This window comes from Bactrocera dorsalis, chromosome 4 (genome assembly GCF_023373825.1).
Source record: "Bactrocera dorsalis isolate Fly_Bdor chromosome 4, ASM2337382v1, whole genome shotgun sequence".
In the NCBI taxonomy this organism is placed as follows: domain Eukaryota; kingdom Metazoa; phylum Arthropoda; class Insecta; order Diptera; family Tephritidae; genus Bactrocera; species Bactrocera dorsalis.
In genome coordinates, this window is record NC_064306.1 from 74,530,549 (window position 1) to 74,544,738 (window position 14,190).

Here is a 14,190-nt window from a genome sequence, read left to right on the forward strand (position 1 = left end):
ACTGTCGGTGGCAAATTTAAGAATGTTTTGAAGTTAGCGAGAGCGACAACTGACGGCCTGCAGTCGTGCAGCTGTCTAAATAACTGTAGCCATAAAAACGTATGTAGTTTAATATTTGACAGATGTCACTTGCAGTCTGTCGCACTCTACGTGTTCAGCACATTATCCTTCAAATGTCATATTATCTTATTCACAACGCTGTAAACTACATGCAGAGAATGTAGATTAATATTTATATAATTATAATCTATGTATGTGTTATAGCCCTGACAGACGCGCAAAATTAAGACACATTAAGCAACGCTAATGCCCATTAAAATTTTATGGTAAGAGACGGCAGACTTGTGCATTTGTGCTGATGTTGAAATTTGTTTACTTGTTAGAAATAGTGAAATAAAAATGAATAAGAAGAAAATATGAATGGCAATTTTGTTATTTTTAGAAGATCAAAATGAATTTAATGAAAACATCCGTTTATTACTAAATGAGTTCTTCTTCTTCATTACTGTCGTAGATACCGCTTACGCGATTATAGCCGAGTCAACAACAGCGCGCCAGTCGTTTCTTCTCTTCGCTACGTGGCGCCAATTGGATATTTCAAGCGAAGCCAGGTCCTTCTCCACTTGGTCCTTCTAACGGAGTGGAGGTCTTCCTCTTCCTCTGCTTCCCGCGGCGGGTACTGCGTCGAATACTTTCAGAGCTGGAGTGTTTTCATCCATCCGGACAACATGACCTAGCCAGCGTAGCCGCTGTCTTTTAATTCGCTGAACTATGTCAATGTCGTCGTATATCTCGTACAGCTCATCGTTCCATCGAATGCGATATTCGCCGTGGCCAATGCGCAAAGGACCATAAATCTTTCGCAGAACCTTTCTTTCGAAAACTCGTAACGTCGACTCATCGGTTGTTGTCATCGTCCAAGCCTCTGCACCATATAGCAGGACGGGAATTATGAGCGACTTATAGAGTTTGGCTTTTGTTCGTCGAGAGAGGACTTTACTTTTCAATTGCCTACTCAGTCCGAAGTAGCACCTGTTGGCAAGAGTAATCCTGCGTTGGATTTCCAGGCTGACATTGTTGGTGGTGTTTACGCTGGTTCCAAGATAGACGAAATTATCTACAACTTCAAAGTTATGACTGTCAACAGTGACGTGAGAGCCAAGACGCGAGTGCGATGACTGTTTGTTTGATGACAGGAGATATTTCGTCTTGCCCTCGTTCACTGCCAGACCTATTTGCGTTACTTCCTTGTTCAGTCTGGAGAAAACAGAACTAACGGCGCGAGTGTTGAGGCCAATGATATCAATATCATCGGCATACGCCAGCAGCTGTACACTCTTATAAAAGATTGTACCTGCTCGAGTAAGCTATGCAGCTCGAATAATTTTCTCCAGCAGCAGATTGAAGAAGTCGCACGAAAGGGAGTCACCTTGTCTGAAACCTCGTTTGGTATTGAACGGCTCGGAGAGGTCCTTCCCGATCCTGACGGAGCTTTTGGTGCTGCTCAACGTCAGTTTACACAGCCGTATTAGTTTTGCGGGGATACCAAATTCAGACATCGCGGCATAGAGGCAGCTCCTTTTCGTGCTGTCGAAAGCAGCTTTGAAATCGACGAATAGGTGGTGCGTGTCGATTCTCCTTTCACGGGTCTTTTCCAGAATTTGGCGCATGGTGAATATCTGGTCGGTTGTTGATTTTCCAGGTCTAAAGCCACACTGATAAGGTCCAATCAGTTTGTTGACGGCGGGCTTTTATCTTTCACACAATACGATTGATAGAACCTTGTACGCGATATTGAGGAGACTTATCGCACGATAGTTGGCGCAGATTGTGGGGTCTCCTTTTTTATGGATTGGGCATAGTACACTTAAATTCCAAACGTTGGGCATGCTTTCGTCCGACCATATTTTACAAAGAAGCTGATGCATGCTCCTTATCAGTTCTTCGCCGCCGTGTTTGAATAGCTCGGCCGGCTATCCATCGGCCCCGCCGCTTTGTTATTCTTCACAAGGACCTACTTGTCTCTGTCCTTGTCCCGTCCATCGCATTTCTTGGACGGCGGTGATGTCAGTCTTTATTTGCACGAGGACATCAACCAGCTGGGCAGCGACACCTTCCCAATTAAGGGATCGGACATTCCAGGTGCATGCCCTCAAATCATAGTCCTTAATTCGTTTGCCATGGTCGTCATCAAAAGGGGGGTCTCTCATCCGAGGCTGGTTGAAACTTTTCACTGGGGGTGTTTTTTTACGTGGCGGGTCCCAAACTCAGCGCACAACCCTATGTAGGGGTTTGTTTCGCCTTCTCACTTTAGCTCGCCTTCAAACGGATGTCCTTAGGCTACCCAGAGGACACTTGGTCAAAGACCGGAAGTCGTGAGCTGCTTGAGTCATATGAAAAATAATCGTTCCTGACCACTCCCAAGTGAATGGCGATCAGAGATTCCTCACTTGCGTGAACTTCTACACATGACTCCATCCTCCAGACGGCAAACTTGTGCATTTAGACAGCTGATGTTGAAATTTGTTTACTTACATATTAGAAATCTAAGTATATATATGTATCTACATATATAAATAAAAATGAATCGCCAAAATGTATGTACGCGCATCACTTTCATACGACTGAACCAAATTTGATAATTCTTTTTTTAAAATGTTCGTTGAGGTTCAGGGATGGTTTATGCGGAGAAAAAAACTCGAAAAATTGCCGGAAAATCCCTAAAAGCGGCCCTTTTCTTTTCCCATAGAAACGAATGGATGTTTGTTTATTAGCAACGCTAAGGGAACGACTGAACCAATATTGATGAAATTTTAAGAGGTTCTTCGTTGTGGATCGGGAAAGGTTTAGAAATAAAAAGCTGTATGTCTCTCATGAGGAAAAGTCGGAAAATTGAACAATTCCAAAAAGTTATTTTTTTCCATACAATTTTTTTTATTCAATTTTTTTTGTTTTGTTTTTCAATTATTTAGATCTTTCAAATTTGGCGTTTGCTTCAAAATTTTTTGAAAATTATTCCGTGAAAATGTTATGTGATTTTCACACAAAGTGATCAATTACAGATTGAAATTTGTCACGATGCCATGAAGAGGTCGCGCTAATATCGGTCGGCGTTCTTTTTGGCATCAACATACATTAGCAGCCCAAGGCACATGAACGACTACTCCCAGGATGCGTTGACATATGTACGTGCGGTATTATGGGTCGCGATCAATCAGAAAGCGATCGTCACGATGTCACAGCAAGACTTTTCAAGCAACAGCTTCGATGGACATTATCTTGAAGCGACGCACATATTGTGCTGTTAGATGCTAGATGTACTCTGTTGAGTGGCAAAAGAGAGGTTTGCCGCACTCACACATTCTTCTTTGGATATTGGAAGGTGGTTACACCAGATCAAATTGATGAAATCATTCAACCATGTGGCAATTCCTGATGTAAAGAAAGATCCAGTTTTATACGAAGTGATGAAAACCAAGACGGTTCATGGACCTTGCGGACACCACAATCCCACTGCGGTTTGTATGTCTGTCAATAAATGCACGAAACAGTATCCACGTACTTTTCTTTCGGAAACACAAACTAGAAATGATGGATATCCACTCTATCGGCGTCGCTCACCAGATAACAGAACATTTAGCATTTAATTTAGAGGCGTGAGTAACGAAGTTGACAACACATGGATCGTACCATATTCGCCACTGTTGCAGTTTGGTGTTATCGATAAAATACGTTTGTAAGTACGTCACCAAAGGAAGCAACATGGCGGTTATTGGTCTTGAACGATATGGTCGATACGTGAACTGCACTAAAGCGCTTTGTAGGATATTTACTTTTGCAATTCATGAACGTTTTCCGACTGTTGTGCGTCTCGCAGTTAATTTGGAGAATGGCCAAAGAGTGTATTTCATCCCAGAGAATACATTACAGCCAGTGGAAACATCGCCAGCAACAAAATTAACATTGACGAGTTTTTTCTCAGCTTTCGTCAGTGATGCGTTTGTGAGAGCATTGCTCTATTCGAAAATACCTTGATATTACGCAGAAAGCAAGGCCAACCAGTAGATTGACATCCAGGTGTCTTATCAACTAATTCATTAGGACGAATTTACACAATCCACCCGAAAAAACGACGATTGTTTCTAGCTTCGGTTGCTATTGATTAATGTTCTCGGTTCAACTTTATTTGAGTCATTGCTTACTGTGAATGGTTCCATCTGTGCAAGTTTTGGAGAAGTAAGCCAGCAATTACAAATGCTGGAACCCGCTAATCACTGGAATGAAAATGAAGTTCGCATACTTTTCGATATAAACATCGACATTGCCGAAGACATTTTACATCGTCTTCGCTAAAAATTTGGAAATGGTACAATTTCGGTTGATATTCTGGTGGTTCGATATCAATTCCATCTTCCCTTTATCAATTCACGAAAGATGAACTCATCACAAATGTTCGCACATTGGCCAAATTATCGTAACTACGATTCCTTAAGTGCACGCGCAATGTTAGCTGCCAAATTTACCGATGTTGTTGACTTAAACTGGAAGATTCAAAGTCAAATTCCGGGAGACTTGCGCTCATACAAATCGATCGATCGTCTTGATAATGAAGACGACGCCGTGAATTTTACCGATGTTGTTGACTTAAACTGGAAGATTCAAAGTCAAATTCCGGGAGACTTGCGCTCATACAAATCGATCGATCGTCTTGATAATGAAGACGACGCCGTGAATTATCCAGTGGTATTTCTAAATTCTTTGACAGGTTTGGTATGCCACCGCATCATTTGCGTCTCAAAGTAGGATCCGTCGTTATTATGTTTCGCAATCTTCATGCGCCGAAAGTGTGTAATGGAACCCGACTGATTGTGACGCACCTATTGAATACAAGGGGGAGAATGATTCTTCTTCTTAATTGGGGAGAATGCTTGATTCTACGAATTCCTTTGAGGTCTAACGATTTCTCATTTAAGTTCAAACGTATTCCGTTTCCAGCGAAAATTGCACTTGTGATGTCAATCAACAGGACCTAAAGGTAGTCGCATAGTGTGAGGCATAAATTTGGAAATGCTATGTTTTTCACACGGCCGTGGCGTGCTCACGAGTTGGAAAACCATTTTTTTCTGTACACCGGAACAGAAACCAAAAAACGTTCTTTATAAAGCTGCGTTACATTGAAAAAAAGCAAAAACAAAAATGAAATGATAAATTTAACTTTCTTTTCATTTCAAAATACATAATTTCACGCAGGACAACGGCTGCGGGGTCAGCTAGTAGTGAAATAAAAATGAATAAGAAGAAAATATTAATGGCAATTTTGTTATTTTTAGAAGATCAAAATGAATTTAATGAAAATATCCGTTTATTACTAAATGAGTTACACATACGAAATGTTTGAAAATTTTAGATGTACCCACTGCTGATGTTGAGCTACCCAATGGCGAGTTCGTCAATATCATTACTGGCGTACACACCGGTTCAGTTGACATTGGCTAATTTGATGGACCGCAGCAAAATGTTTCCATCCCGATGGACTGCCCCCCGATGGTCCAACTTTTTTCTTTTCCTCTCTGAAATTTCACAAAAGTTAATGTCAAAAAGATTATGTTCGTACATAGTATACCTATATTTTTGTGTGAGATTCCTTATTTTTACATGAACTTCTTTTGGAGTAAATTTGTGTGCCATTTGCACAGATATAACGGCATAGCTGGGCAAATTTCGTTTAGCACGTCGCAACTCTCCGACTCGTTCACGCCGTAAATCAATTAAAGCATTTTCGTCACTGATTGTCCACATATGTAGTTCATTGTTTATTTCCTTCCATCTAAAAATATTCTAATTAGTTTGCATTAACAAGGGTGAATGCGTAAGTTAATGCATATTAAGCCGGCTAATGCAAATTAGCGCTGTTGTCTGTCAGGGCTATTAGTTTCCGCACTAATTCTTTCAATGCATTGGAGTTTCGTAGTTACTTTCGTTCTATAGAAAATTCGATACATACTCGTACATACATATGTAATTTTCCACTCGAATTTCAATTTTCGATAACCAGCGAAGATCGAATTTAACTCATATTATACACATATGTATGTATGTACATATGTAGGTCAAAAATTGATTTATAATATTGTATAATTTTTTACTCATCTCAAATATTTCACGTGTTCAATACAAATCAATAATCAATACATTTCATGAATGCATGGCTATGAAACGTTCGGCTGGCACTTCTATGTTTTATATGTATATGTACATACATACATACTTATGTACATATGTTATGCCGGCCTCGGCCACTGTTACATAAGGTAACCTAAATTAAGCATGTACCTTTACTATTTTTTTATTTTTTATAAACATTATTATTCAACGTTTAAAAATAAGGAAACAAAAAGTTTCAGTTATAAAAGAGCTTATTTTTTCGAGTTATACATATGTATGTACTACTCTACTTTTGTTTAAAGAAAAAAAAAAACAATTTTTGTTGCCATAGAATTCCAATGAAAATCAACATTAAACAATCTTTTGATTTTTGTGTTATTCTTCAGTCGATAAAAACTTATTGTAAGTTTTTAATTTGAAAATTTTATTTCCTATATAAAAAAACTCATTCGAATTAGTTTTTAAGAAGAAAATGTCGAAGTCTATTACCAGCTTGAACTTTAAACCGCAATCGCGAAGAAAACCATCAAAGACTCATTTAGCCAAGCCGACCACAGTGAATACTGTGATTACTGAACAAGATGATATGCCTGCAGAAGAAGACTCCGATGTTCATTTGTAGGGATAATTTATTTAAGGCTTTGATTTAAATATTTCTTATTTTTACAATTTAAAGAGTAACAACAGGTAAACTGCAAGTTAAGAAGTGGCGGGAACCTGATTCAGATGATGAAGGCAACCCAGAGCATAACTATGATATTGCTGAAGCTTGGCGAAGTCTTTTTAGTTTGCCATCCTGTCATCAAATAATCCTGAAGTATGTATCTATATATTAATATATTCATATAATAATATTAACATTACTTTATCTTGCAGAGAAAATGTGCAGCGACGTTTACAACTTTTGGTTGGATTAAATGTTACTCAAGAATTCCCTTGGAAACAAATAAAATATAAAAATTTAATAGACCAATTTGAAAATATAGATGATGGTGATTTTATGAGCTCAGCTCTTGAAGGGTTTAATTTAGAGGACCATTTATTATTTGGTTACGCACCAATTTTAACAGAGAACCAAGATGATGTTCCTGAGGGTGATCCATTCATTGTTTTTTTAAGTCCTGCCGACGCGAAAATAGCATTAACAATAATTCGAAATATGGAGCTGTATGAGCGGTGGCTTGTAAACAAACGTTTGATAAAAAAGCCTCGTAGATGGATATCCCTCGGTAGTGAAAATGAAGTAAATATGACCATAGAGCAAGCTCACTCAAGTCCGTTAGAGGTCGAGGTGCAGAGTGTATATCCTTTAAGGATACCTGAGGTCAAAGAATTTTCTTTAAGAAAATCTTCGGATATACGAGATGGATATGTAGAGCTATTACCTAGTGATTTAATAAAATTTGAAAATGTTACGCGGCGTCGAGTTACCATTGGAATACAATCCGCTCCAACTTTAATAGATCTTGAACAGCAAACCGACCCTACATTTCCAACAAATGCCTGGGCACAATATCTATATGAAATAAATGATGAAGGTTTTTGATTACTTTTTATATGACTAAATTAATTAAATTTCAATAACTTTTTAAAACAAAGATGAATTGGATGAAACATCAGAAGACGAGACCTCTAAGGATCAAATACATGGGTCTAGCCGAAGTCCAACCCCATCTCCAATAGAACCCCGAACACCTAAACCACAGCCCGTAATGTCATCTAATATTCGACTGTTACTGGACACCCTTGAGTTTAATCAAATTGATATGTATCGGTAAGTTATGGGCTGCTTTTTAAAGGAATTTCAAATTTAAATCTTTTATATTCTAATTGCCTAAATAAGTATTTAATTAAATCATTGAAAGTAAGTAACATCGGAGTTGAACGCATACATCCGAATTAGTGAATATACCTATTTTTGATAAGATAAAGATCTTTTTCTTTAATTATTCGCTTTGTTTGTTTGTTTCTTTTTATATTTTTAGTAATGATTATGCATACATTTGTAATAAACCGATTGAACACTATACCACTCCACACTTAGAAGAAACCTTGTGTTTTGCTAATATTTCCAAAAGCTATGAGCGCTACGTTTGTGGGATAGATTGGTATTCCTCTTTGTCGGGATTAATTGCAACCTCTTATACATTTAATACTCCTGCAACAATTGAATTAAGTACAATTTTTTTTAGATTGATTTTGGTATAAAAATTTGTGTAATTAATGCTTAATAACTTTTAGTCTCACGACATGTAGATGTAGTTCAACGGGCTGTATTACAGCCAAATCCGATATTAATGTGGAGCTTTGCTGATAATTTAAATTACAAATTAGAGTTTGAAACATCGCAAGAAGTGACCGTTCTATCATTTTGTCCACATGACCCCAATCTTTTATTCGGTGGAGGTAAAAATGGTCAAATAATTGCTTGGGATTTACAAGGTCGGGCAGAAAAGCTTGACGCTGAAGAAATACTAACAGCGGCACAATCGAAATATCGTGTTTTAATAGCTGATTTTTTAAAATGGACAATACAGATAAATGAAGATGCTATTGTACCGCCCGTCATGTCATCAGCTTTAGAGGTATCACAAAAGTCTTCAATTACTGGTATATATTGGCTGGGTCAACATTTTTATGTAAATTCTTTTGGAAAGACTCTAAATGATCCAAATAAAGAGATTGTGCATAAATTTTTTCTCACTTGCTCTGTGGATGGAACAATTTCTTTCTGGGACTTGGATTCAACAAATGATAAGAAACTTCAAGCTGGAACATTAAGACATGACCAACCCAAAGCTCTGACACAGAGCGAGTCCATCTATAAAAATAAATTGCTAAAACCTATATTTACTATTGTGTTTAATGAACCCATAACATCTATATTTTGCGATTCATCTGTATTTCATTGCAAGATTCCTGATTCTGCAAAAAAAAGAGTAAACTCGAATAATTTTGCTACGATTTTAGAACCAATTAATCCAAAGGAAATCAGACAGTCAGTTATAACTTCATCATTTTATGGACACATTGAAAGACTGAATTGGTTAGGTTCATATGCTGATGAAGAATGCCGCGAAAACGTTTCAAAATCAATAAATTTTGCTAGAGTTCATGATGGACCAGTAATTGCAATAAGGAAAAATCCATTTTATCCAGTTGTATTTGTTTCAATAGGTCGGACTATATTTGCTGTGTGGAAAGAGAACTTTAATTATTCGCCAATATTTTGGAGAAAATGCTCCGCAGATTTAACAGCTGTTACATGGAGTGAATCACGACCTGGAATTTTATATCTCACTCGTATTGATGGAAATATGGAGGCTTGGGACATTTTAGGTAATTGCTATAATAAAAACAATTATCTTAATATTAAGAAATGTAAACCCCACAACATTCCTTAAAAATAACAAAAAGCAATTCCCATGATTAGTTAATTGAAGGTTATATTATATAATAAATAAAGTTTTGACCAGAGCTTAACAGACTCACAAAAATAGCTCAACAATATAAAGTCAACAGTAAAAATATGATCAGTATCAATACGATCAATGTGCCAATGAATTGAATCAATTTGACTTTGTGTAGTTATATCATTTATATTTTTATACTCTTGCAACCAGTAGCTATAGAATATTATAGTTTTGTTCAGCTAACAGTTAGGGGTATGCGAATCCAGTTCGATTCGAGTCGAATCGAATCTAAGGATTCAAATATCGAATATTTCGAATAGTTCGAATAATTCGAATTATTCGAGCTATTCGAAATATTCGAATAATGCGAATATACGGGTCGATTGATTTTTTGAAAATTTTAAACGAAAATGACAAATGTACGTCGGATGCATGACAGAGATTCAGATACTACTGGTGCTAATTAAAAAATCATGCAAATAGTCAAATATTAAAATTATTCGAACTATTCGAATAGTTCGAGTAATTCGAATAGTTCGAGTAATTCGAATAGTTCGAGTAATTCGAATAGTTCGAATAATTCGAATAATGCGAATATTCGGGTCGAATCTCGAATCGAATAATTCGGTTCGATTCGCGTCGAATAATTCGAAATTTCGAATATTCGCATGCCCCTACTAACAGTTGTACGTATCACTTACACTTACAACTAAGCAAGATTGTTGCAGGGTTATATATATTATATATAAATGATCAGGATAACGAGAAAGGTTGAAATCCGGTTGACTGTCTGTCCATGCGTCCGTTACTGGAGTAAAAATTAAGATATCTCGATGAATTTTGGTACGTGGGTTCCTTAGTACAAAAAAAATTTCGAGTTCGTAGATGGGCGTAATCGGACCACTGCCATGGCCACAAGTCGCCATTAACCGAAAGCATATAAAGTGCCATAACTAAGCACTAAATTAAGATATATAGCTGTTATTTGGTACAGAGGATTGAAGGAGCAAGGGACACCTTTGGGAAAAAAGTTTTGAAAAGGTGGGCGTGGTCCCGCCCTCTAACAAGTTTAATGCACATATCTCCTAAACCCCTTAAGCTGCCACAACAAAATTTGCGAGTGCAAATCTTATAAAAACTTCTACCCCAACCTCCGGGTGACTTTGTACCGCATATATTTGACAATATGTGAGCTATTCCAAATAGGAGAGCGTGTTTTACTCATAACAGTCTATCTTTGTGCCTAAAATAAATAAACTTGAGCGAAAACTTAGCCAAGCTGCTATATAACTAATATCAGGATTTTCGAGCATCCGGCTGACTTTATTCCATGTGATTTGTATTACACCTTAAAGTATTTCCCTGGCTTTGATTCTTGTAAGTTTCAAGAGTATAAACAGTTCGGTTGCACCCGAACTTAGCCCTTCCTTACTTGTTTATATTATATTTATTTACTCTGCGACATGTTGCGAAAGCATAATTAAATAAACAAAAAAAACGGAAAGTAAACCTTAATGTTATGGAACTTTGGAAGTTTTACCAATTATATAACATAACATTTTCCCATATTATTAAGCGCGAGACGATGATGCCTGCTACAATGACATTTTGGGTGGTGGAATAATTACGGCGATATCGGAACATCGCCCTTCAGAACCGGAGAAGCTACTTGGGATAGGTGATTATAATAGTAGTTTCCGGATGATGAAGTTACCACAAAGTTTTTATACCCCAGAGCCGAAAGAATTGGAGGTTAGTTCGTGAAAAATAATATTATTGTCATATAAATATATTATCCTTTGTATCAGAGAGTAAAAGAGTATTTTAGTAAGGAAGAGAACCGTAAAAAATCTATTCAGGCTTGGGAACATCAGTATTTCGAAAATAATCGTGATATAATTGAAGCAAAACGTCAGGCCGAAATAGATACCAGGAAAGAATTAGAACGCCTCGAAAAGGAGTATATAATAAATGCAACACGCAAAGTTAAAGAAGGAGGAGATGAGAATAAGTATTATTTAATAAGTGTTCATTCTATGTAAAAATTTATTTTCTTCTAATCAAATACATTTTTTATTATGTCAGAGATGAATCGAAAAACCTTTCATATACGGAACGAATGAAACGTAAATGGGATGAGTTGAATTTGAATCGTTTATTAAGCATTCTAATGTCTCGCAAGCGTGTTGATGAGGAAAAGCTAGAGAGAGAAACTCGGCTTGAGAAAAAACATTTAGCTTACGAGGCTGCAAAAAAACAATCCTTAATTCGCATCCAACAAAGAGTAGGAGAAGAAGTAGCATCTGTAAGAGCGAGGATACTACCACATGAAAAAGTTGATTTACAACGTATCGACATGATAATCTCATCTGTACGAGTATTAATGGAGGCCGTCGATGATTATGCTGATATTGAAATGGAATCCAATGAAATAGTAAAGGATTTTGATGCATTTGATACTTTAAGTTACATAGATTTTCTATACCGTGGAGATCATCGTCGACGTTTGCTGAACAAGTCAATAGGTGGGAATACTGAACGAATATATTGGTATGAATGCATCCAAGATGAAGATCTCTTGGAAGAATGTAGTTGGTGGTACGATAGTTTTCTTGACCCTCAAATATCTTTAAATGCAAATAAAAATAATGAAATACAAAATTTGGACTCCGATACGAGGTCAACATATATGGGAGACTAAAGATTTACAATAATAAATGTAAAAAATACCAAAAATATCTCAGATTTTCATTGATTGGTTTTGCCCTCTGACGAAATAGGTAAAGTGTTTCAAACTTCTACAAATTTATCGACACATTAAGTACGCTAGACTTTTATTCGAAAACTCTTTAAATACTTGATGTGAAAATCAAACGTGTGGTCCGAATTCTAAAAGGTATTGTCTCTCTCGAAGTTTACACAATACTTTAGCCAAGCTAACTTTACCCTAAGTGTATACTAAAATTTTTGGATAGATAGGATGACTCCATTTACTAGTATGTGTGAGTGAAGGATCACATCGCCTCAATAGCGCCCAGCAAGTTCTTGAAACTCGTCAAAGTGCTGGGCCTTTGTGACCTTAGATCGCGGTGCAAACCCCAATTAAATTCTATGTGTAGGTCATCTACTTATCGAAATACTTTAACTAAGGTACAAAGTATTTAAATATATCACATTACTATTAAGGTTGATACCTTTGATAATAAATGCGCTTATCTATAAAACGAATATTGTTTTAAATTATTAATACAAACCACTACTAGATGTCTAACTAAATACTTATTCAAAGATAGTACTTACATGATTTTACTTTGTTTTCTTCGCCTATTTAAATCGTCTCTCTTTGAGAGCTTCTCTTAAACCTACTCTCTAAACTCTCGAAGAAGTATGCATACTCCGCGCCAAAATAAGCAATTAACTTTAATGCGTTTCAAACTTGTTCACTACACTGCAGTTAACTGGCAATACCATCAACTTCGTAAATGAAATCGACCACTCAGCAATTCCTGGTTCCTCGCACAGTCTGTTCCGTGTATCCGACTGCCATACGTTGGAACATTCTATCAGTCAAATGCAATTCTTGTACTGGCTAGCGTCACTTCCCGAAATTTTCCGGACTGTAGGTAAGGATTGTTAGCTAGATACTTGTGGAGGGCTAGCCTGTGCAATATTGTCTGATCGATGGTGACATCGACCGCAGGAATACTCCCCTGTAGGGAATAGCTATCCTCTGAGACGATGTCGAGCTCAATATAGTTAATATATACATCATTCAATGGCAAGCGCTCAAAAGAGCCAAACAATTCCAACTGTTAAATTTTAGGTGTAACATTTGTAGTGGCGGATTCAGAGGGGGGAAATGGGGGACATTTACCTCCATCAAAGCCAAAAGACAATAAGTTACTGACAATGGTATTGGAAACGTTGAAGAACTGCGATGTAGATTGTATATGTACATTGCAATAAAGTACAAGTATGTCATCCTCCTCACATATACGATTTATAATGTGTTTTTTCTATTTAGTAGGATTTAATAGTAATATTTCCCGGTTTGTCACATCAGGGTTAAATTACACAACTACTGCCTGACACCGAGGATAATGGCTCCATGTAACAGAAATATGTACAGATTTTTTTAATTACTTAAGTTAATTTTTAAATGATCTATTCTTTCATATTTTTGCTAAGTAAACTCTCTTTTTTATTATTGGTGCAAGTAAAGAATGCTCCTTCAAACTCCTGAGCAGTTACAATAATGTTAATAGTTTCGTGTTGGTTTCAAACTCTTTGGTCCATTTTTTTACGATAATCTTTCTTAAAGTCCACTTATTTTTGTAACAGATATTTCAGATAAATAAAGATAGAAAGTACTAGACATGTTAGCTATATCATAAGTAAATTTTATACCAAAATACGTAAAAAGAAAAAGAAAGGAAAGTTTTGTATACATCAAAATATTTGATCGCTTGTGGCGCTCACATAAAGTTCCATCATAGCCATAGCCCTAGCAATATTTTCAAAGTTAATTTTACAAAATTGTCTATTCATTAAGGCGTTCCCATTTTATTTTAAAATTAATATGCTGAACAACACAACGTTTATCGTCACGGAA

The 14,190-nt window shown here is 36.6% G+C and overlaps 1 protein-coding gene and 1 long non-coding RNA gene across 3 annotated transcripts; one reads left to right on the plus strand and one right to left on the minus strand.

Moving 5' to 3' along the window:
* Positions 1–1,729: 1,729 nt before the first annotated feature.
* On the minus strand, positions 1,730–14,164 carry LOC125778365 (uncharacterized). Its single transcript, XR_007422656.1, has 3 exons — positions 12,879–14,164; positions 5,624–5,827; positions 1,730–5,570 (listed from the first exon to the last, which is right to left on the minus strand). It is a non-coding gene; the product is annotated as an uncharacterized LOC125778365 (long non-coding RNA).
* On the plus strand, positions 6,206–12,803 carry LOC105228327 (dynein axonemal intermediate chain 3). Of its 2 annotated transcripts, none has more exons than XM_049455537.1 (10): positions 6,206–6,567; positions 6,624–6,783; positions 6,842–6,982; positions 7,042–7,703; positions 7,765–7,939; positions 8,151–8,341; positions 8,407–9,504; positions 11,155–11,330; positions 11,387–11,589; positions 11,664–12,803. In XM_049455537.1, the coding sequence occupies exons 1-10, from the start codon at positions 6,438–6,440 to the stop codon at positions 12,277–12,279; spliced, it is 3,552 nt and encodes a 1,183-aa protein (XP_049311494.1). In that variant the 5' UTR covers positions 6,206–6,437; the 3' UTR covers positions 12,280–12,803. The 2 variants fall into 2 exon arrangements, with proteins under 2 accessions (XP_049311494.1, XP_011206428.1); XM_011208126.3 differs by having other exon boundaries at positions 6,632–6,783.
* Positions 14,165–14,190: the final 26 nt, after the last annotated feature.